Source organism: Lepidochelys olivacea (assembly GCF_965140295.1).
Source record: "Lepidochelys olivacea isolate rLepOli2 genome assembly, chromosome: 7".
In the NCBI taxonomy this organism is placed as follows: domain Eukaryota; kingdom Metazoa; phylum Chordata; order Testudines; family Cheloniidae; genus Lepidochelys; species Lepidochelys olivacea.
This window is the reverse complement of record NC_140417.1, coordinates 12162515-12188139: the sequence shown is the minus strand read 5'-3', so window position 1 is coordinate 12188139 and position 25625 is coordinate 12162515. Positions and strand designations below refer to the sequence as shown.

At 41.5% G+C, this 25625-nt stretch overlaps 1 protein-coding gene across 2 annotated transcripts in view; it reads left to right on the top strand.

The window, feature by feature from the left end:
- The window catches only part of CNTN3 (contactin 3), a 259535-nt gene that overhangs the window by 225450 nt on the left and 8460 nt on the right, over positions 1-25625 (top strand). For both annotated transcript variants that reach the window (XM_084635126.1, XM_084635127.1), the window contains 7 exons: positions 12271-12388; positions 13753-13911; positions 14008-14157; positions 16076-16146; positions 16981-17215; positions 17415-17530; positions 24144-24330. In XM_084635126.1, coding sequence (XP_084491252.1) covers positions 12271-12388; positions 13753-13911; positions 14008-14157; positions 16076-16146; positions 16981-17215; positions 17415-17530; positions 24144-24330 — 1036 coding nt within the window. The remainder of the gene's footprint in view (positions 1-12270; positions 12389-13752; positions 13912-14007; positions 14158-16075; positions 16147-16980; positions 17216-17414; positions 17531-24143; positions 24331-25625) is intronic.

The window sequence follows — 25625 nt, the reverse complement described above, 5'->3', positions numbered from 1 at the left end:
ACCACCCACAGCAAAACCAAACCCCACACAAGCACCACAAGACAAACTCCGCTTTCAAACTCCCACTCAAACTCCCCTGTTTACAGCTCTGTTTGCTAGCTCCTGTGCTGCTGCAGCTGTCTGTGCTGCTGCCTGACTGGCTGCTACCTTTATAGGACCCCTAGTCAGTGAAGCCCCGCCCCCTAATCAGGGCTCAGCTTCTCTCCCAGCACAAAGCCCCTACAAGCCTCTACACATACAAATACTACCAATACAAAGCCAAACAAACACAAATACCTTCTCCTCCAACAGAACTCCCACTCAAACTCCCCTGTTTACAGCTCTGTTTGCTAGCTCCTGTGCTGCTGCAGCTGTCTGTGCTGCTGCCTGACTGGCTGCTACCTTTATAGGACCCCTAGTCAGTGAAGCCCCGCCCCCTAATCAGGGCTCAGCTTCTCTCCCAGCACAAAGCCCCTACAAGCCTCTACACATACAAATACTACCAATACAAAGCCAAACAAACACAAATACCTTCTCCTCCAACAGAACTCCCACTCAAACTCCCCTGTTTACAGCTCTGTTTGCTAGCTCCTGTGCTGCTGCAGCTGTCTGTGCTGCTGCCTGACTGGCTGCTACCTTTATAGGACCCCTAGTCAGTGAAGCCCCGCCCCCTAATCAGGGCTCAGCTTCTCTCCCAGCACAAAGCCCCTACAAGCCTCTACACATACAAATACTACCAATACAAAGCCAAACAAACACAAATACCTTCTCCTCCAACAGAACTCCCACTCAAACTCCCCTGTTTACAGCTCTGTTTGCTAGCTCCTGTGCTGCTGCAGCTGTCTGTGCTGCTGCCTGACTGGCTGCTACCTTTATAGGACCCCTAGTCAGTGAAGCCCCGCCCCCTAATCAGGGCTCAGCTTCTCTCCCAGCACAAAGCCCCTACAAGCCTCTACACATACAAATACTACCAATACAAAGCCAAACAAACACAAATACCTTCTCCTCCAACAGAACTCCCACTCAAACTCCCCTGTTTCCCCATTCATTGTATAGAGAGCGTAGAAGCCTTACTCAAGTTTGTTAATCCCGGTGATATTCTAGGTTCCCAAGGCATCTACACAGCATTTAAACACCTGCAGGTGGCCCGTCAGCTGACTTGAGCTTGTGGGGTTTGGACTGCAAATTGCTGTAAAATTGCAGTCTAAGTGGTTTGGGATCTGGAGCCCAGGATCTGGAAATCTCCCCTATTGCAAAGCCCAGTCTCCAGCCTGAGCCCAAATGTCGAGACTGTGATTTTTACAGCCCCATAGCCTGAGCCCTGTGAGCCAGAGTCAGCTGACACGGGTCAGCTGCGGGTGTAACTGCAGTGTAGACATACCCAAAGTGACTTGCCTGAGGTCACACATGCAGCCTGTGGCAGAGCCAGGAACTGAACTCAGATCTCCTGAGTCTCAGTCCATTGCCAAAGTCATCCTTCCTCCCTTATTTTTCCTATGTCTGTTTCATGTATTTATAGTGTGGCCATCACCATACTATCAAAATCTTTTTGTGTGAAGGACAGGGGTCATGTCCACTTGTAAATATTTTTATAATAAATGCTATTTAGGACAATGCAATGCATTTAAAAGGTTGTTGTTTTTTAAATGCTCTTTGGAATTATCCATTTAATCCAAGCATAAAAGGTAAAGTTTGCCATAACTGCCAAAGCCAGGTGGTTGTAGACAGCCTCAGCAGGTAACAATGGCTTCTCGGTAGGTTTATTAAAGTTCTGTTTCCTACAGCTCTGCCTTCTTGCTGATGAAACCAATGATCAGTTAGGTGTCCAACTCCCACTGAAAGTTAATGGAATTTAGGTGCCGAACTACCCTTCTGTGCCTTTGAAAATTTTCTCAAAAGGCATAGCATTTAATCAGTGGACATAAAAGAGGATCCATATACAGATTGGCACTTGATTAAATGCAAGTGCATGCAAGAGAAGTTAGGTTTCTTTTGGAGAGCAAAGAGACCTTTGTAGATCTTATAATTTTTTATAAAAAAAATTCTGGAAATTTGGGCTGACCATCTGTCACGTCACAATTTGAATCCTCTGATTTCACAGTCTGTTACCTTGCCGTATTGCTGCATAGTTATTATTTATTTACTAAGTTTCAAATAAAATACCTAACCAGGCTCTACATAAACACATTAAAATTACAAGGGAAAGGTTAAATATCATTGATAAAAGAAGTTATTCCAATATACAGGACTTCAGTGGTAGATATGAACTGACTGGAAAACTGATTTTTTTTTCCAGTGAAAATTTCAACCTTTCGTCAAAAAAGATAAATCAAGAACCCAAAGTTTTTTATCAAAATCAGCTGAAAAGTTTTCAGGAAAAGGTCAAAATTTTCAGTGGAAGACAACTTTCTTTAAAATTTTTCACTGGGTTGAACATCCAATTTTCCATCAAAAAGCAGTTTTGATGGAAAATGTTCAGTCAGCCCTGTTCAGTACCTCTCAAGACTCATCCCAGTGATTCTTCATTGGCTAACTCATAACTCTAAAATATATAGCTTTCTACTGGAATATTTGCCATAAGGAAGCAACAGTTGAGGGTATGTATAGGAAACAGGAGCCTTGTCATTAATGTTTGGACAAGGTAGGGTACTGGTGCTCTGCTACCTGGAGACTACAGAAGTTAATCCACAAGACAAACTAAATTACCTCAGGCGCCCAATCCAGCTCCCACTGAATTTAATAGAAAGACTTCAGAGGGAGTTGGATAGGGCCCTTAGTGAGCAAATGAGTCAGTATACTGATTTATAAAGCATCTGATGGCTTATTCATACACTTGAAGTTCATATTCCCCAATAACAATAGGGGATTTCAACTATCCCCATAATGACTGGGAACACGTCACCTCAGAATGGTATGCAGAGATAAAATTTCTATACAACATTAATGACTGCCTCTTGGAGCAGCTAATCCTGGAGAGGCAATTTTTGATTTAATCCTAAATGGCACACAGGATATGGTCTAGCTGAACTGCTCAGTAATAGGGACCATAATGGAATTAAATTTAACATCCTTGTAGGGGGTAAAATACCAAGCAAACCCACTCTGGTAGCATTTAACTTCAGAAAGGGGCGGTGACACAAAAACAAGGAGGCTATTTAAATGGAAATTAAACGGAGCAGTCATAGGAGTGAAAATGCCTGCAAGCTACATGGAAAGTTTTTTAAAACACCATAATAGAGGCTCCAACTCTATGCATAACTCAAATTTAAAAAAGTAAGCTTTCCAGAAAAGTACCACCATGGCTTAACAGAGGCAGTTTCAGACAAAAAGATGCCTTTTAAAAATTGGAAGTCAGATCCTACTGAGGAAAATAGAAAGGAACATAAAGTCTGGTAAGTCAAGTGTAAAAAGGATAATTAGTCAGGCCAAAAAAAAATTGAAAGAGCAGCTAGCAAAAGACACAAATAGCCATTTTTTTAAAAAATCCATTAAAAGCAGGAAGCATGCCAAACAATTAGTGGGGCTGCTGGACAATCAAGGTGATCAAGGTGCTAAAGGAGAACTCAAGGAGGACAAGGCCTTTGTGGAGAAGCTAAATGAATTCAGTGCAGAGGATGTGAGGGAGATTCCCACACCTGAGCTATTTTTTTTAGGTGACAAATCTAAGGAACTGGCCCAGATTGAGGTGTCAGTAGAGGAGGTTTTGGAACAAAAAGATAAATCAAACAGTAATAAGTCACCAGGACCAGATGGTTTTCACCCAACAGTTCTGAAGGAACTCAGATATGAAATTGCAGAACTACTAACTGTGGTATGTAATCTATCACTGAAATCAGCCTCTGAATCAGATGACTGGAGGAGAGCTAATGTAACGCCGAGGTTTAAAAAGGCCTCCAAAGGCAATCCTGGCAATTAAAGCCACTAAGTTTAACTTCAGTACCAGGCAACTTGATTAAAAGTGTAGTAAAGAACAAAATTACCAGACACATGAACACAATATGTTGGGGAAGAGTCAATATGGCTTTTGTGAAAAGAAATTATGCCTCACCAGTTAGCTAGAATTCTTTCAGGGGGCCAACAAACATATGGACTATGTTGATCCAGTGGATATAGTGTACTTGGACTTTCACCAAAGGCTCGTAAGCAAAGTAGGCTGTCCTGCGATAAGAGGGAAGGTCCTCTTATGGATCAGTAACTGGTTAAAAGACAGGAAATAAAGGGTAAGAATAATTGGTCAGTTTTGAGAATAGAGGTGTCCTCCAGGTATTTGTACTGGGACCAGTGATGTTCAGTATGTTCATATATAATCTGGAAAAAGAGGTAAACAGTGAGTGGCAAAGTTTTTTTCAGATGGTACAAAACTACTCAAGATAGTTATGGCCAAAGTTGCGTGTGAAGTTACAAACAGATCTCTCACAACTGAGTGACTGGGAAACAAAATGGCAGATGAAATTCAATGTAGTTAAAAGCAAAGTAATGCACACTGGAAAACATAAGCCCAGCTAAACATGCAGAATGATGGGGTGTAAATTAGCTGTTACTACTCATTGTGGATAGTTCTCTGAAAACATCTGTTCAATGTGCAGCAGAAGTCAAAAAAGCTAACAGAATGTTAGGCACCATTAGGAAAGGTTTAGAGAATAAGACAGTAAATATCGTAATGCTACCATATAAATCCATGGTACCCCCACATCTTGAATATTGCATGCAGTTCTGGTTGCCCATCTCAAAAAAATATACGTTAGTCCTGAAAAAGTACAGAGAAGTGCAACAAAATGATTAAGGGTACAGAACACCTTCTGTGTGAGGACAGATTTAAAAAACTTGGATTCTTCAGTTTAGAAAAGATATGACTTAAGGGGGATCTGATAGAGAGCTATAAAACCATAAATGGTGTAGAGAAAGTGAATAAGGAAGTATTATTTACTCCTTTATTATTTACAAGAACCAAGGGTCACCCAAGGAAATTAATAGGCAGTAGGCTTAAATCAAACATAAGGAAGCACTTCTTCACACAACACACAGTTAACCTGTGGAACTCATTGCTGGGGATGTTGTGAAGGCCAAAATTATAACTGGATTCAAAAAAGTATTAGATAAGTTCATGGAGGATAGGTCCATCAATGGCTGTTAGCCAAGATGGTCAGGGATGCAACCCCATGGTCTGGGTGTCCGTAACCTCTGACTACCAGAATCTGGGTCTGGATCATAGGGGAATGATCACTCAAAAAGTTGCCCTGTTCTGTTCATTGCCTCTGAAGCATCTGGCACCAACCACTGTTGGAAGAGAGGATACTGGGTGGGCTAGATGGACATTGGCCTGACCCCGTGTGGCTATTCATATGTTCTTATTCACTGTATGAAAAAATAGCTAGAGATCCCAATTTTGGTGGTGGCTGCCAGTGACTGCAGCAAATGCAAAGTAACTTTTCAATTGATGTCTTCTCTTTGAGATGAGCAATGATGTAATAATGTAGTGGGAGTTCCTGGAACATTCTTGAGGGAAGTGGCATGCCTTCAATCTTTGACACATAGCAGCGCTTGGAAATGTTATGGTAGCACCTGTTATGCAACATACAGCTCTTCCATATGGACCCCAAAAATACCAGTATATAACATTGTTATACATCTCTTTTCTGTTAGACAGATGAGTCATAGCAGCAGCACGGCGAATCAAGCCGTTTTTGAAACTGTGAACAGATTGCCTGTAAACTGCGTCAGATATCACCTGTTCAGACAATCCAGCAGCAGTTGAAATTGTCTTGCAGCCAGCAAAATGAAATGCAAGGATGGATTTAGTTTTTTATGTTCTCAGTCCAATTCCATCCATGAGCAGTAAGCACACGTTTACACTTGCAGACATACACAGAACAAAGCTGAAGCATGTATTTCCTTTTAACCCTGACCATGCTGGTTCACTCCACACTGGCCTTATCTTATAATTTCCGTGGAGCACAATGCCATTACAGGTGCTTGTATAGTATGGGCTGCCAATTTGTGTTCCATAGGTTAGGGTAGTGTGCAGCAGGGAAGGTGACTTTCCTGTCACCTTAACTTGTCCACGCTAGCAAAGATTTAATTGTGCTGGCCAGAGATGCCAGTGAAACTTACTCTGTTGCAAACTCTCTAAGGATCAATGACAGTAGAAAGCACCAACTATGTTGCAGCAATATTGGCCCAGTATTTTCAAGGTATCCCAGAATGATTTATGTGAAATTTCAGGACTTTGATAGCAACCTATTATTTGGGAGGTAATGTATGGAAAATATTGGAACTTATTCTACAGCACTCTATTGTTTACGACAACTAAAAAGAGGATTTGGTTTAGCCCATTCTAACTGTCATCCAGGGAGAAGTCAGACTTTTATTTAAAGTAAAATTATTCTATTTGACAATCCTCTGGGTAAATTTATGTGTAGAAGGCTTAGTACAAGATTAGTTTGTGCTGATAAATTGCAATGTTGAGAATATGTGCTGAATGCGCACTTCACATCAGGTTGTTTCTGTACTCCAGGTTGCCTTTGCATTGTTCAGTCTCAGGGTATGTCTAATCTGCTATTGGTAATGTGATTACAGCACATACAGAGGTACACAAATTAGCTTTAATCTAGCTAGCTCAGGTACCAATAGCTGTGAAGTCACAGCAACATGCACTTCAGCAATAGCCACCTAAGTACATCTGCAGGGTCCCAGGTGGGCTTATGCAGCCCATGTTGAAGCCCCTGTGTTGCCATCACTTCACTGCTATTGGTTCCCAAGCTGAGTAGGTTAAAGCTACCTTGGATATGTCTACACATATTGTAGTCATACGCCCCGGTTTGCAGTGTAGACATACCGTCAGTATATTGTGGGGAATTTCAGCCAGTGTTAACATTGTCTTGTAAATTCTTTTCCTGTAATGATTTACATCTGCATTATATTAGTGAACATAACATTACATTTATTTGTTCCTGTACAGTAAGAGGAGCTGTTAAAAACATGCTTTTAGGTTGTGTTACACAAAGAGGTTGTGGGTAGTATTGCTGGGACCAGCAATTTAAAAAATCAAAAGTAAAGGCTTGATTTTGCTCTTATTCAAGTCACCAGTGAAATTTCTTTTGACTTGAATGAAGCAGGAATAATCCCTGAGAGACAAGCCGGTAACAATATTGCAAATTTATGTAAAATTTATTTTAGAGTCTTGTATTTTAATATTGGGCAGTCTCTCTGGAAACAAATGGTCCTTGAAATAGTAGGATCAAAATACAAGTGCTAATGGTTGTGAACATAAAACAAACAACCCAAAGAGTTTCAATGTTGATTCATTCAGATTGCAGTCTCAAAGAAACCCTTAGCAAAGAGTGCTCACGTACATTTCTGAGTGACTTTGGCATACATCTGTAAGTGCAATAAGGGTTATAAAACAACAATCATCCAAAGCAGAGGCACTTCTCCTATCTCCCATACATCATTAAATCACCAGCCATGTGACCAATATAACTGAAAGGTCCCACCAGACAGGAATCCCACCCTCAGATGCATCACTCCTCTGCCTGACAAATGGGCTTTAAAGCATGCCTGGAATGTCAACAGATTTTTGTAAACAAGAAGGAAACTTCTCAAGTCCTCCAGGATGTGTCTGTTCCAAAAGGGGGCATATCTTCATTCTGTGGAAGGGCAACTTATTCAGAATAAAAGTCAGCCTGAGGAGGAAGCTAGTAACCAAATGGGAGGAAGAGGTGGTGTATTAAAAACTTTGCATAACTATTGAGAGGTGGAGAACATTTACAGATGAGTTTGACTCTTGCAACATAAAACACTTAATTCTCACCAGTGCACTCCAAACTTAGACACTCTGAAAATGCGCTGTCCATGAGGAATCTCCTATTAAAGATGCAGGTAGTCCAAAAGTCTACGGTCCTACAACCTCAGTCCTGCAGGTTGCTGAACAACTCTCCACAAGATGTGGTCCACGCCCTTTCCTCCCACTGAAGTCAATGGGAGTTGAGGACACCGCTCAGGATCAGCTCTAAATGTGGAAAGTTCGTAGAAATGCAGGACTGGAAGGGACCTCAAGAGGTAATGTAGTCCACCCCCTGAGCTGAGGCAAATTAAGTATACATAGACCATCCTGTTCTTAAACTCCGCTAAGTAACCTGTTCCAGTGCTTAACTATTCTTATAGTTAGAAAAATTTTCTTAATATCTAACCTAAATCTCCCTTGCTGTAAACTAGCAACCTTTTATGTATTTGCAGACTGTTATCATGTCCCCGCTCAGTCTTCTCTTCTGTAAACTAAATACATCTACTTTCTACCTTTCCTCACAGGTCATGTTTTCTAAGGCATTGATGGCCTAATTTCAAGGCATTACAATGGCCTAATTGGTCTGTGTGTTTTTATTAAATGTTCTAGCCATTCAGAACTACTTTACTACTCTTCTCCGTCTGGATTGTTTCTGTCTAAGGCCTGGTTGATGTCAATAATAATAATTAATAATAATAAATAATAATAATAATATATTATATTGTATTGGTATTAGAGGTTTCAGCCAAGATTAATGCAAACCCGCAGTCAAGCAGTCCTTCTCTAAAGAGCTTACAGTCTAAGTACACAAGACAAAAGGTGGGAAGAGACACAGAAGCACGGTCAAGTGAATGACTTGCCCAAAGTCACTCAGAAGATCAGTAGCAGCACCATGATTAGGACTCTCAGTCCAGAGTCCTCTCCAGTAGACCACTTTACCTCTCTAGACAATGCTGAATCTCCTGTAATAACCCTTGAATAGAGGGCCTCAAGTAGTGAACTTTTCTACCTGGTAAATGATCCATGGACAGCCTGTTTAAAATTCTTCTGCAAGTGGCAGGATTTCCAGGCTATAATCAGGTTGAGTCACGGATACCAGGTTCTGATTTTGGCTCCATGAGTATAAATCCAGCATAGTTCCTTTGGAGTCAGTTTGACCCCAGATTTACCTCCATATAACTGAGGCTAGAAACTGACTTAGAGACTCATCTCTTGGGAAGATGGGATATGCAGTGCCTTATAAGGAGTTACTCAGCAGCTAGCAAGAGGGGATGTCCCTTCTTCTGAAGAATCTTCCTCTGTGGCTGTACAAAGGAAAAGAGTGTATCCAATGAAAGATCAAACCCTAAAGCAGTACTGCAGAAATAAATTTAAGTTGCAAACCTAACACTTCCCAGTGCATTTTGAAATTACAGCTATCAGTCAAGACTCACGTCTTCCCTCTCCACAACACAGGAGGAAATCAACATAAAGCAAGTGCTTACAGCGCAGTCTGAGGAAAGACGAATGCACTGTGGATGAAATGTTCAGTTAAAAACTAAAAATAACACCAAGGGAATCTTAAAATTATGTGAATTCAGCCAAAGAGTTACAAATGTACAACTCCTTTTAAAAAAAAAAAAAAAGTACTCATGTGACATTAAATATGGAACACATACCATGGAAAGTCTGCAGAAAGAAAAAAATAGTTTTGTGATTCTCACCTACAATTTTATAATATGTAAGGACACAACAGTTTGCGGGGGGGAGAGCAAAATTGACTCTCTAAAACCAATCCACTCTTGCATTGTTGCATTCTATTTTACTCACACACCTACAGAAGAAGTTGAATTTTTTCATACCAGTTTCACATGGCTACCTTTTCTAAAAGTCTGTTATATCTAGACTATACTAGGAGTCTGCTTAGGAGTGTACCCTTCTATTAATTTAAAATGCAAACTCCACAAGTGACTAATAAGAGGTCCTTTGAGTCAGGCAACTACATTAATGTATTATAGGAGATGAGATTAGTGAATCACAAGTAAAATCATGGGAGTGACTGAGCAGGGCTGTGACAGCAGAGGGCTTACTGTGCTGCTGCAGAGGGCTTACTGTGCTGCTGCAGGGCTGATGACACCCAATCCCTGCAGGTGTAAAGGCCGAGGAAGGGGAGTCTAGTTCTCCTGGTGGAGCAAGACTGAAAGAAGGAGGAGGAACCTCCAGTTGTGGGGAAGGGCACCCCACTGCTCAATGGCTCCTGTCTTCTCGATTGTCTGAACTCCCAATTATCCAATTATTAGTCCCACCCCTGCTATTCGGACAATTGGCAGTATGCTGAATACCAAAACAACCCCTGCATTGTGTATACTCACAACCTTATGGAGACCACCAGATGTATCCGAAGAGAAGATGGAAGGAAAAGTAAGTGGAGGAGCACTGTAAGTGGATGACATTCAAGTTTCCACAATCCTGTCATCCTGATGTCCCAACTAGAGATTGAGCATACGCTTCTATTCTACACCTTGACCTTACAACCCCACAATTCTGGAACCGTATTTGATTTTTAAGTTTCAGCCCCTTTTGCATATATGTCATTCCGAGGAACCATAATTGGCATTCTGATTGCTAACATAAACTATTTGTGTCAATACATTCGCTAATATTTCCAGCACATTAATGTGGTTAACCTTACGCGTACATATTCCAGAAATCCCTTAGAAATCTGTTATTTCAAGCGTAAACAGACTTTTTGTGGATTACATGTTTATCACAAGTTACATATTGCTTAGTCATATAACCCTAAGCCAAGAACTATTGTCTAATTAACTAGGCCTCATACTTTTGCAAAGTCTGTAACAAATATTTTTATAAATGTTCTCTTTCCCCCTATTTAAATTACAGCTTTACTTGCTTTCCTAATTGGCATTTTTAACATTTCTTAACATATAAATTAGATAAACTCATTATATACAAACCTCCCAAAATCAGTTCACGAGGTCAGAGGTCAACAGAAGCATATTAGTTATAACGTGGTGAGCACGTTTTCTCCTTCTTACGGAGCGGCTGTACTTTGGAAACACTGGACATTTTGGACAGCTTGTTTATTAGTTAATAGAACATGAACCTTGCATTACATATATATATATATATATATATATATATATATATATATATATATTCCCAGAAATCAATTCTGAAGCACTTAGAGGAGAGGAAAGTGATCAGGAACACTCAGCATGGATTCACCAAGGGCAAGTCATGCCTGACTAATCTAATTGCCTTCTATGATGAAATAACTGGTTCTGTGGATGAAGGGAAAGCAGTGGACATGTTGTTCCTTGACTTTAGCAAAGCTTTTGACACCGTCTCCAACAGTATTCTTGCCAGCAAGTTAAAGAAGTATGGGCTGGATGAATGGACTATAAGGTGGATAGAAAGCTGTCTAGATTGTCGGGCTCAAAGGGTAGTGATCAATGGCTCCAAGTCTAGTTGGCAGCCGGTATCAAGTGGAGTGCCCCAAGGGTCGGTCTTGGGGCCAGTTTTGTTCAATATCTTCATAAATGATCTGGGGAATGGTGTGGATTGCACCCTCAGCAAGTTTGCAAATGACACTAAACTGGGAGGAGAGGTAGATACGCTGGAGGGTAGGGATAGGATACAGAGGGACCTAGACAAATTAAAGGATTGGGCCAAAAGAAATCTGATGAGGTTCAACAAGGACAAGTGTAGAGTCCTGCACTTAGGACGGAAGAATCCAATGCACCGCTACAGACTAGGGATCGAATGGCTAGGCAGCAGTTCTGCAGAAAAGGACCTAGGGGTTACAGTGGACGAGAAGCTAGATATGAGTCAACAGTGTGCCCTTGTTACCAAGAAGGCCAATGGCATTTTGGGATGTATAAGTAGGGGCATTGCCAGCAGATCGAGGGACGTGATCGTCCCCCTCTATTCGACATTGGTGAGGCCTCATCTGGAGTACTGTGTCCAGTTTTGGGCCCCACACTACAAGAAGGATGTGGAAAAATTGGAAAGAGTCCAGCGGAGGGCAACAAAAATGATTAGGGGACTGGAACACATGAGTTATGAGGAGAGGCTGAGGTAACTGGGGATGTTTAGTCTACAGAAGAGAAGAATGAGGGGGGATTTGATAGCTGCTTTCAACTACCTGAAAGGGGGTTCCAAAGAGGATGGTTCTAGACTGTTCTCAGTGGTAGCAGATGACAGAACAAGGAGTAATGGTCTCTAGTTGCAGTGGGGGAGATTTAGGTTGGATATTAGGAAAAACTTTTTCTCTAGGAGGGTGGTGAAACACTGGAATGCGTTACCTAGGAGGTGGTGGAATCTCCTTCCTTAGAAGTTTTTAAGGTCAGGCTTGACAAATCCCTGGCTGGGATGATTTAATTGAGGATCGGTCCTGCTTGGAGCAGGGGGTTGGACTAGATGACCTCCTGAGGTCCCTTCCAACCCTGATATTCTATGATTCTATGATATTAACAACTAATTATATAACAACTTTATATATTCAACAGAGTGCATCAGGAGACTTAATGATTAGAAACATCCAACTGAAACACAGTGGAAAATACGTTTGCATGGTAAAGACAGAAGTGGATAGTGTATCATCGGCAGCAGATCTGATAGTACGAGGTAAACTTTGGCTATTTTGCTGATCTTATTTTCTAATGACTTTCGTAGCTGACATTGTGAAACATAGAAGGGGCTAGATTGTGACTTGAACTATACACACATGTAAGTGAGGAAGGGAGAGTATGAATACTTCCCCCCTGCCATGTGCATTCACACACAGCCCTGCCTGGACCTCTGAATGCCCACTTACACTCTCCTTGGAGTCTGTAGGAGCGAGCGATGGGAGGAGTACTGGCTTCACACCTGCTCAGTGGGTAGTTGAGCTAGTGGGGGAGGGTAGGGGTGTAGAAACTTGCGAGTAGAAATGCAGTTGTGAATCAGTACCTCCACCAAAGGAGGAGATAGGCAATTGTGGCCCACTCCTACACCTGCCACTCCTTAGGCTCTGTCCTCTAGACACAATTTAATCCAAATTATGGAATCTGATGGCACTGATTTTAATTCAAGATTTATTTTAGTTGTTAGAGATTGAATTGTAGCTCCATATAAACTCTCATTACCGGTTAGCCAGCTGAACTTATTGCAAGAAAAACAGCTATAATAGAGTGACGAAAATTCAAAAATCTATATTCATTCAGTGTATTTTAAAATGCACTCGACATTTTACAGTGGTGGCTGAACTGTTGAGCATTTCATCACCCCACCCCCTCGGCAAGGCCAGGTCTTCATCTTCTGTTTGTGCGGCACCTAGCACAATGGATTACTGGTCCATGATTAGGGCTCCTAAGTGCTACCACCACAATAATAATAATAATAATAATAATTACCTCTCCTGTTGTGTGTAGGGAGACCAGAGAGTAAGTGTGAAAAATTGGGACTGTCCCTATAAGATCAGGACATCTGGTCACCCTAGTTGTGTGTGAGGCAAAAGCAGCATCTCTTGCAGGGTCTCATAGAATCAGGATTTTCCAGCATGCTGCAAGAAGCTACCTGGGCGAATTGCTGTCCAGGGTGCTGATCTGATGTTGTGCTGAAAAATTACTGCATCATATAGAAAACAGCTTTAGATAACAAATTGGAGGAGTACAGAACCGTATTAGTAAATTAAAGGGGGACATCAAGGACTAAAGAAAAAGGCATTGCGTTTGGAAAGGTAGAGGAATCCTGCTGAACAAAAGTCCCTGAAAGAACCAATCATCTGTGTTATAGTTTTGGAATGACTATTTCAGAACTTGGTTTTCACAGCTATAAAATACCAGACAGAAGTTCAGGAAATGTGAAAACTGGTATTTTTATTGCAAGCTAAATTGTTTTATTCCTCCCACAGTGCTGGTAAAATAGGAATCAGTTGGGGCTGTATTTGAGGGTTTTGCTACCTTCACAACATACCACCAACTTCTCAGTCTGCTTTCTGATTGTATTAGGCTCCCCTGGCCCTCCTGAACATGTGAAAGTGGATGAAATAACGGATACCACAGCTCAGCTCTCTTGGCAAGAGGGTGTAGATAATCACAGCCCAGTCACTACTTACGCCATTCAGGCGAGAACACCATTTTCAGTGGGCTGGCAGAGAGTCACAACAGGTAAAACGAAAAATCTTCTTGTAGTGTCTATATCCATTTGAAATGGTTGTTTAAGGGAGGGAGAAGTTTCTAATGCCCCACGATTTTATTGAATAGTCCCTGATGTCATCGATGGAAACACTTACACAGCCACGGTAGTGGATTTAAATCCTTGGGTTGAATATGAATTTCGTGTCGTTGCCAATAACAAAATTGGAGGTGGAGAACCTAGTTTACCCTCAGAAAAAGTAAGAACTGAAGAGGCAGGTTAGTGGGTTTTTCTATTTGTTTGTTTATAATTAAAATGACTTGGCTACAAAACAGCATTCAGACCTATGATCCTTTTCATACAAATTTTGAACTGTCCAATATAAAGGCACATAACTAATTTGTTTGTGATTTTTCCATGCAGCTAAACGAGTGGCCTTGCTCCACTGCTATCATCAACCAAAATCCCAGTCCATGCTACAGCATGCTGAGATCTCATTGTGTTCAGTCAGCTATGTAGAGGCTAAAGATTTCAATGGATGTAGAGGGGATTTCTTTATTTCATTAAATAAAGGAGTACAACAGTGCAAGTTTCAACATGGGGGTTGCTTCACATTTGCACTTAGTTCAACCAGAAGAAAGCATCATTTGTACTAGACCAGGGGTGGCCAACCTTTGGCTCTGGAGCAACATGCAGCTCCTCAGAGGTGAATATGCGTCTCCTTGCATAGGCGCCAACTCCGAGGTTGGAGTTACAGGCGCCAACTTTCCAGTGTGCTACAGGGTGCTCACTGCTCAACCCTTGGCTCTGCCCCAGGCCCTGGTCCTGCTCCACTCCTTCCCCCAAGGCCCTGGCCCCTTCCCCTGAGTCTGCTGTGCCCGTGCTCCTCCTTCCCCCCTCCCACTCCCCCACGCCTCCTGCACACCACAAAACAGCTGATCACGGTGGGCGGGAGGCGCAGGGATGAACGGTTCAGTGCTGATCGGCAGGTGGGAGACACTGGGGGCAGGAGGATGAGCTGACGGGGGGCTGCTGACGTATTACTGTGGCTCTTTGGCAATGCACATTGGTAAATTCTGGCTCCTTCTCAGGTGCAGGTTGGCCACCCCTGTACTAGACAGTAACCAGTTGTTTACACAGTACTTCATGGGAGCGCTGCCTTCCTCACACACTTAATGTTCTGCCCTTAGCGCTATTGAACACTCACAGCTGATGGATAACAAAGCACACAGTCTGGTGCTCACATGCTAAGATAAGGAAAACCAATTTTAATCACTACAGGATGGAATTACTAGAGAAGGTCACTAAATAGTTGCATTTTCTCTGAAGCACTGAAGTATTAAAGGAGTCTTTAGAAAAAAAAAAGAAGAAAGCAAAGCACAAGGCTAGAAAATTACTCTATCCAACAAGACCTGTTTTTAATGCTTGAGAAACACAAGGAAACTTGAGTATAAGTGAAGAGAAACTTGAGTATAAGTGAAGAGTGGGATTTTCTTTTTAATCAGCATCATAAATGTTTATAGAGTATACAAAGAGTTGGAGCATAAATTATGCACGTATGATTATCTAACAGTAATATTCTTCTGCTCAGGACATGGGAGGGAATTATTCAATAATCATCATTCTCATGAAAATCTAATGCTGTCATGCTGGCAAGGTTACTGCTAATTTCTTTATCCTGAGGTTAGGTATAGGTTGTAATTTTTTTTTTCATTCATAGCTCAAGTTAGTTTGGTTAGTTCTGTCACTTTTGCTTTTCTTCTTCCCTTTTGATCTTGGTGCACCTGGTACATATAAGACATGTGTCCCAAGAGAATATGTTGATGAATTCCAATAAGGTGGTAGTTACACTAAGTAAGAGCATTGCACAAGTGGTCTATGTCGCGTACCCAGCATGATGGCTTGTAGCATGTCTCAAGTTGTTCGGGGGCTCTTAAATTTTAAACCACAAATGTGACATAGGGTGCAATCCTACAGATCAGTGAGCTCCTCCTGTAAGTTCTGTGCCAAGCAAAATGAGTGCAGGAAGTACTTGGTGCTTTCTTTCACAACGGTGGAGAAACAACTGCCCTGTTTTGAGCAACGAAATTGAGTAAAACTCTGAGTTCCCTTCAAAGCATAGATTAGTGTCATACAATGTCATCTGTTTAGTATGTGTCTATATGTTTATCTAAACTATGTGTTTCTTCTTCACAGTTCCTGAAATAGCTCCATCTGAAGTAAGTGGGGGAGGAGGCAGCAGGTCTGAACTTGTCATAACATGGGATGTAAGTTTTCTGGCAAGAGATATTCTTCCAAGAATAACTCTTTTCATTCAAATTCCCATTCAGAGATCAGCCCCCTTGCATTCAGCAGCATCTCATCTAGGACATATGAGTGTGGTAACGTTCTATAATGTGAGCAATGCATATTTCCTTCCCGCTTTCACTTCCATTAGTTACTGTCCTAGAACAGAATCAACAGAAAATATAGTTAACATGCCTGAGACTACTTCTGGCTTAGCACAAATGTTAAGAGAAGTGTAGAAATATTGTTGAAGAGTCAAGCAGAAGAAGTATGCCTTTAATTTTGTCCACTCCCAGTGGCATTCTGGAGCTTCTCCTTGATTCTGCTAGTTTTGGACTTCCCAGGCTGGCATATAAGAGTAAAGAAGACAGTTGGGTAACACTTTATATTAAGGGTTTCATTTATAAATTGTTTATAAAAGGTTAATAAATGTTATAAACACATTACATTCATAAGAACTATGTGTTATAGATGGTTCTCACTTCAGTAGATGTTAAATAGTTATAACCCATAGTAATAAGCAAGTGTTGTCCTCATGAACTTATTAATTTTTCATACAAATATCAATTAATCATTTTAATCCTTTATAAAAAAATTATAAATGGAACCTTAATATAAAATGTGACCAACATTTTTTAAAATATTTACTCAGTGTCTGTCAATCCAATTTACTTAGTGAAAAACAAGCAACGTTACTAACAATATATTCTGTTGTTAAAGGCAGTCTTACAGTACAAATTGTGAGGTGGCCTCAGGGGAGCACTCTTTAATATACCGTACATAGCCCATGAACTTGTATCCTTGTTTTTGCACAGCCTGTTCCTGAGGAATTACAAAACGGTGAAGGATTTGGATATGTTGTTGCTTTTCGACCTCTTGGCATTACAACATGGATACAGACTGTAGTCACATCTCCTGATACTCCAAGATATGTCTTTAGAAATGAAAGCATCCTGCCATTTTCACCGTATGAAGTCAAAGTTGGTGTATATAATAATAAAGGAGAAGGACCATTTAGCCCAGTAACCACAGTGTTTTCTGCTGAAGAGGGTATGTGTTTGAATCATCTCTTGAATGGTTTTCTTAATGTGTGTTTGATATGATAATATTACAACAGCTGAATGAATATTTGCTTAGCAGATATCATTAAGGCCATTTTCAAAAGCCGTGCTGACATTTTTATTTTCCTCTTTACCTTTTACCATTCCTGTTTACTATTGTTCTCTTACATTTTTATTTTCAAATACAGAGCCTACCATAGCACCTTCTGGTGTCTCTGCAAAAAGCTTGTCATCTTCAGTAATTGAAGTTTCCTGGAATGCCATTCCTTGGAAAATGAGTAGTGGACGGTTACTGGGTTATGAGGTAAATCCTTTTAACTATGCTCCCTCCAGTAAGGTAGCATGACCATAATTATGTTTTATTTCCTAATCATTGATTTGTGGCTTAGCAGTCATGCACTATGTTCAAATAATAATAATAAGAATATAGCAGTAGGAATATATTACCGATCACCTGACCAGGATGGTGATTGTGGAATGCTCAGGAAGATTAGATAGGGTCTAGAAATAGAAAACTCAATAATAATGGGAGGGGGATTTCGGCTATATGGACTGGGTACATGTCACCTCAGGGTGGGATGCAGACATAAATTTTCTAGACACCATTAATGACTAATACTTGGATCAGCTAGTCCTGCAACCCACAAGGGGAAAGGCAATTCTTAATTTAGTCCTAAGTGGAGCACAGGATCTGGTCCAAGAGGTGTATATAGCTGAACAATTTGGTAATAGTGACCATAATGTAATGAAATTAAACATCCTTGTGGTGACGGGAACCAAAGAAGCCCACTACCATAGCATTTAACTTTAGAAAGGGGAACTACACAAAAATGAGGAAGCTAGTTAAACGGAATTTAAAAGGAACAGTCACGAGTGAAATGCCTGGAAGCTGTATGAAACCTTTTTAAAACACACCAGAATGGAGGCTCAAATTAAATGTATACCCCAACTTTTTAAAAAAATAGTAAGAGGACCAAAAAAAAATGCCACCATGGCTAAACAGACTAAAAGAGGCAAAAAGGTTAGAGACAAAAAGAAATCCTTTAAAAATTGGAAGTCAGATCCTACTGAGGAAAATAGAGAGGAGCTAAATTCTTGCAAGTCAAGTGTAAAAGTATAATTACACAGGCCAAAAGAGAATTTGAAGAGCAACTAGCAAGACTCAAAAACTAATAACAAAAAAAAATTTAAGTACATCCAAAGCGGGAAGCCTGCCAAACAAGTGGTGGGGCCACTGGATGATCAAGGTACTAAAGGAGCACACAAAGAAGACAAGGCCATTGTGGAGAAGCTAAATGAATTCTTGCATTGGTCATCACTGAGGGGGATCTGAGGGAGATTCCCACACCTGAGCTTATTCTTTTTAGGTGACAAATCTGAGGAACTGGTCCAGATTCAGGTGCTGATGGAGAAGTTTTAAAAAGTTATAAGTCACCAGCAACTTATTCAGCCAAGAGTTCTGAAGGAAATCAAATATGAAATTGCAGATCCACTAACCGTGTTATGTAAACTATCACTTAAATCAGCTTCTGTACCAGATGACTAGAGGATAGCTAATGTGATGCCAATTTTTTAAAAAGGCTGTAGAGGCGATCCTGGCAATTATTGGCCGGTAAACCTAACTTCAATACCAGGCAAATTGGTTGAAATGATAGTAAAGAACAGAAGTATCAGACACGTAGGTGAACATGATTTTTTGGAGAAGAGTCAACATGGCTTTCTCAAAGGGAAATCGTGCCTCACCCATCTATTAGAATTCTTTGAGGGGGGCAACAAAGATGTGTACATAGGTGATCCAGTGGATATAGTGTACTTGGACTTTCAGAAAGCCTTTGACACCATCCCTCAGCTAAGGCTCTTAAGCAAAGTAAGTAGTTATGGGATAAGAGGAAATGTCCTCTCATGGTTAAGTAGCTAATTAAAAGACAGGAAACAAAGGGTTGGAATAAATGGTCAGAATGGAAAGAAGTAAATAGCAGTGTCCCTCAGGGATCTGTACTGAGAGCAGTGCTGTTCAATGTGTTCGTAAATGATCTGGAAAAAGGGGTAAACAGTGAGGTGGCAAAATTTGAAGACAATACAAAATTACTCAATAGTAAAGCAGACTGCGAAGAGCTACAAAAGGATCTCACAAAACTGGGTGACAGGGCAACAAAATGGCAGATGAAATTCAATGTTGATAAATGCAAAGTAGCGCACACTGGAAAACATAATCCCAACTATATATACAAAATGATTGGGTCTAAATGAGCTGTTACCACTCAAGAAAGAGATCTTGGCATCATTGTGGATGATTCTCTGAAAACAACCGCTGAACGTGCAGCGGCAGTCAAAAAAGCGAACAAAATGTTATGAGCTATTAGGAAAGGTTTAGATAATAAGATAGTAAATATCATAATACCACTATATCAATCCATGGTACGCCCACACCTTCAATATTTCATGCACTTCTGATCACCCCATCTCAAAAATTATATTTTAGAAATGGAAAAGGTACAGAGAAGGGCAGCAAAAATGATTAAGGGTATGGAACAGCTTCCATGTGAGGAGAGGTTAAGAAGACTGGGACTATTCAGCTTGGAAAAGAAACAACTAAGTGCGGGAGGGTATGATAAAGGTCTATAAAATCATGACTGGGGTGAAGAAAGTCAATAAATAAATGCTATGTACCTCTTCAAATAAACAAGATCCAGGAGTCACCTAAGGAAATTAATAGCAATAGGTTTAAAGCAAACAAAAGGAAGTACTTCTTAACAAAACCCACAGTTAACCTGTAGAGCTGATTGCAGGGGATGTTGTGAAGGCCAAAACTATAACTAGATAATTAGATAGGTTGGTGTAGGATAGGTCTATCAATGGCTGTTAGCCAAGATGGTGAGAGTTGCAACCACATGCTGTAGGTGTCCCGAAGCCTCGGACTGCCAGAAGCTGGGAGTGGACGACCGGGAATGGATCACTCAATAATTGCCCTGTCCTGTTCATTCCCTCTGAAGCAGCTGGCATTGGCCATTGTCGGAAGACAAGATACTGGGCTAGATGGACCATTGGTCTGACCCAGTAAGGCCATCCTTATGTCTGAAATCTGCTTTTTCATTAACAGCTCTTTATTTGAAAATGATTAACTCAAGTATCCTGTGGTTTCTTCCCTCCACCTAGATCTCTGAGGGGAAGGTGCCTAAGAAGCATTTTATTCAAAGCCAGAATACATTAGGGTTTACTTTATGCTTCTGTGTCTAAATGGGCACATGCTATCATCACATATAATCTTGGTATTGGGAATGCAAGAACAAAATAGTCACCGATTTTTGTGCAGACCTTGTGCATTGTCTTATTTGCTGCACTACACCAGACCAGTTACTACAAGCTCACAAAAACTGCAGCCAGAATGAGAACTTCTGGCAGTCCATACTTGTTGGTGTTGCATACCTCCCTGCCTTGATATTTGCTGCACCTCCTGCTGATCACAGAATGCTCGTCTAGCCAAGACAAACTTCTAGTTACTAAAGCTCTTCAAATGTGGGTCTGGCTTCAGCTGTATATATCTGATTATATGCCTACTGCTTTGGAGAGGAATATATAAAATGGCAGGTACGTATCATCTTTATTTAAACTGACATTGAAATTTGAGTACAAAATAAACCAGGCCCAAAATCCGTTTGAAATATTATAGGGGATATAGCTTGCTGAGTCTTCAAGGTAGAGAGCAGCTGATTGGCTGCGGACCCAAGTTTCACAGCAGAGCTGTCCTTTCATTTTTTTGCCGTTATCTAGCTGCCCAGTTTGGTAGTCCAGCCTATCTGAGATGGCCATCCTATTCAAGCAGAAACAGGGAGGCTGGTCTGTTTCAGAGAGAGACAAGATGACCCACATAATCATCTTGCCAATAATGAGGACTATGGCCCTCCCAAACTCATGCTGACAAAGGATTTTTACTATACTGTGCTGTGTGTGATTCAGTATTAGAACAAAGAGATATCTGTATAGTGTGTAAATGTATATATGTAATGAGATTCAAAGTGCAGAGATCCTGGGGGCCAGAACCTGATCCTTCTTCTCACTGCTAATGCAATGGTCCAGAAGTACCAGTCAGCTAAAGAGCTAGCTTAACTATGTCCCTGAGAATTCCCCAGCATGTGATATGCATACAAGATACTCCTGTGGCAATTCTGCGCCACTGCACAGGCACAGAATTTATGTCCCCCGCAGATGTCTTTGTTTCCCTGCACAAAAATGACTTTCTGATGGGAAAGCAAAGGGAATCCACAAAAGCGGTCATGCGACTCTCCCCAGAAGTATGTTTCAGGTGCCCAGGGCATGCAGCAGAGAGGTAAATCACTGTGGTGCAGGAGGCGGTACTGGGGAAGGCCCAGCTGGTGGCTCCTACCCTGCATCGGGCTCAGCTGCTAGTCCTGGATGGGCAGGGGAGGATGGTACTTCCTCTTACCCTGCACGGCATCCGGGGCCAGGTCAGACCTACCCCCAGATTTCTCCCACGGCTGTAGGAAGCTCTGCAAACTCCCCTCCCCCACCGTGCTTCCTGCAGCCATTGCTCCTCAGCTGCAGGGGAGAAAAATCTCTGTACAGGGAGCTGCTCCCCCATCCGTCCAACCCCCGTGCATCCAGACCCTCTCATACCCAGACTATCACACCAAGCCTCAACCCCCCACAACCAAATCCCCCCCCAACATGCCCCACTGCCCCTGCAGCTGGACCACCCCGACAAGCCACCCACACCCAGATCCCCTCCACACACACTGAGCCGCAACCAGCTCCACCTGAATCCCAACCCCACTGAGCCCCATTCCCCCAGCATCTGGATCCCCCCACTGAGTCTCTCACACCCAGACCCCCCTGCTGAGCTCTGTCTCTCCAGCACACAGACGCAGACCCCACCTGCTGAGCCTCATCCACTTACATCTGGACCCCCCATGAAGAGTCCCATTACCGTTGCACCCATAACCCACCAACAAGCCCCTGTGCATCCAGATCCCCCCCGCACCCAGATCCCCCACTGAGCCGGCCACACCCAGATTGCCACACACAGAACCCTCTCAACTCAACCTGGATTCTCCCCCACACTAAGCCTCTCCACACTTGGATCCTGCCTTGCTGAGCCTGCCTGCCCACACCTGGTGCACTTGACACAGAGGGTCAGGGCTCTGGGGTGTTTCTGGGGCAGGCCTGGTTCTTGCGCTATGTCAGGGTCCTTGCGCTAAGTCACCACTGAGTCCATGTCCCAGGATAGGGAGCTGTACAGTGATCTCCCACCTCTGTGCAGCCAGTGGCCCGTGCTCCCCAGTGCCATGCTGGAGCCTCCACATTTTTTTTGACAAATAAAATTTGCAGAATTTTGAAGAATTTTAAAGTATTGTGCACAGCATTTTTAAAATTTTGGTGCAGAATTTTTAAATTTTTGGCGCAGAATTCCCTCAGGAGTAACAAGAGAAAGAAGCTGTGGCTGGGTATCCCACCTGGCTGATGCTCCATTTGTCAGAATGGGCCCTTGGTTCCTCACATAGCCAGATGTTAATTGGAACAACATTCAGGGTGACAAGGGCTTGGCTGGTTCCCAGTTGGCCTCAGTATCTGTGAGCTACAAAAGATTGCATACAGCCACCATGGCTCCTTCTCCCGAGTTGTGCTAGTCACAATCTTTGCCTATATTAGCACTGGTAGAAAAGGAAGAATGCAAATTTTACTGGTCTTTTGAAAAAAAATTATAAATATTTCTTGAAAATCAGGATCAGTTCTAGCTGACATTGTAGTACATAAAAACAGCTGTACTGGGTCAGACCAAAGATCCTTCAGCCCAGTATCTTGTCTTCCAACAGTGGCCAATGCCAGGTTCCCCAGAGGGAATGAACAGAACAGGTAATCATCAAGTGATCCATCCCCTATTGCCCATTCCCAGCTTCTGGAAAACAGAGGCGAGGGACACTGATGTCCAATGTACTGGTTATATATAGTAGATGATTTATTTTCTCTCGCTCTGACTAAGCTTGGTGTCTCATTCCGAATATCTTTGAGAGCCCACCAGAATGGGCATGTATTGTATAGCGATGCCTGTGATGGTAGTCCTGGCTCTCTCTCTCTCCGTCTGTGTCAAGCTGATATTTTTTGAATGACAGCTTTAATTTCCAAAGGAACTGTTGTATACGATAAAGTGTTCTAATGAGTTTAATGTGTGTTGTATTATTTTTTATTTATTATTGTTAATCATGTTTGTAACGATAGTGCCTGAGGACCAAGAATGGGGCCCCATTGTGATAGGTGCTGTACAAACACCAAATACTAGACAGCCCCTGCCCGGAAATGCTTACAGTCTAAATAAATGAGGCAGACATAGGGTGGGAGAAGGGGTAGAACACACAAACAGAGTGAACAATATGTTGGCAGCAAACGTCATGTTAATTCTATGATTTTTGGGGGTGGAGGGCCTAGTTAGGAGGGTACCAGCTACATGGAAAGAAAAGTGAGGGGAGAGGTGACATTGAAGAGAAAGGGAGGTTAGGGAGACAGGGCAGGAAGATGAGGATAAGAGGGGCACATATGGAGGGAAGTTGAGGTGAAGAGACTGTAAGGGAGGGAGTGGGTGGAGCAAACAGCCAATCGGCACAGGGCAGAGAATGTAATGATGAACTAATGCTTTTCCTCTGTCATCATTTTCCTTCAAATAGTCTCTAACATCTCAGTTTCCTCTTTTCTATAACCACACTAAGAGAGAAATATTACTTTGAAAGGTAAAACCAGATAGGCAATAGGGATGCTATTTTCATAGGATATGTATTACTTCTGGAACTTTAAGGTAATTCCACCATTTTCAAGAGAGAAAAAAGCACTTATAGGAATCAAACATAATACTGTGTATGAACATTATGTCACAAAAGCATTTTAACTCACTATGTTTTGTATCCTAGGTCAGGTACTGGAATAATGGTGGAAAAGAAGAATCTTCAAATAAAGTAAAAGCTACAGGGAATGAGACATCAGTAAGAATAACAGGCTTGAAGAGCAACTTAGTGTATTACACAGCTGTCCGGGCATACAACAGTGCTGGGTCAGGACCCTTTAGCGCTACAGTAAATGCCACCACAAAAAAGACACGTGGGTATCATCAGTCTAAATAAATGAGGGGAAGGCCATAATGGATTTTCATCATTTACTGGCAAAAGGGAGAACGTGTGCATTATTGGGAATGATGAGAGGAACAAATGAACCAGATTTTCATATAAAATAGAACACTCACCATTTTTCAAATTCAACCTCCGAACCAACACCCACTTCTGTGGATGTTGTGCATGATCATGGTTATGCAAAAATCAAACATGCTTATGGACTTGACTCACTGAAAGTCACCACCTCTGATTTCCAAACATTTGTGAATCTGGACTGCTAAATTCTTCTTACTGACGGAGAATTTTCAAAAGTCAGGTTTGATTTTATTATATTGAAAAACAAGCTTCTGCTATATGGAACCAAGTGACTCTCTGAATATTTCATGGCTTTATAATATAAGCTCTCTAGAGCCTGACTTTTGAGGTGGACTGCAGTTCACGCAAAACAATCACTCATGTTGACTCTTGTGTTCTCTTGCCCAAATTACTCACAAGATACCACTTTACTACCAAAACAAGATTTAACTCCGGAGAACACACAAATAATCAGAAAGGCTGTGATAATTTCCACAGAACAGGAAATGTTTTGTGTGTGTTCTGATGTTTAAACACAGTTCAGAATCAAAGCCATACATTTTGAAGCATTGCTTTTTAACTAACATAAATCCACAAGTAAATCTGAATAAAGGGCCAAATATATACTCAGAGCCAGACTCTGATATATTTACTAATGGAATTCTACCTTGAGTAGTCCCATGGCCAATGCCATTATGTGAGCCAGTTTATCAGACTCTGTCCCTTGAAGAATAGTACCAATAAAGTTAACATCATTATGGCTACTCACATGAGTAAGGCAGGCAGGATTTTGCCCATTAGAATTAAAAAAGTGTTCCATAGAAATGCTAACTATTATTGTTTTATTAGAATGGTTAGATTATAGTATTGTCGATTCTACTATATCCCGTATCAAAAAGTGTTAAGTAAAAACACCACTGCCAGTTTAAATATCATTTTACTGAGTGTTCTTGCTCATATTTTTCTGCAAGTTTTCTTCCCTAAATCCGCTGATTACTGCCTGACCCATTCACTGATGCTGCAGTCCTAATTTTGTGACATTGTGGTGTCTTGGAAGAATATATGTGAAACAAAACCACTTGACTGTGGTAATTATTGAATTAAGGCCTCATGCCATTGACTTCAGCGGGCTTTGATTTGGCCCTGAATGAATACATCTGGTAGATGGAATGGGCTGATTAAAAAGTTTCTAGCTACACACCGATATTT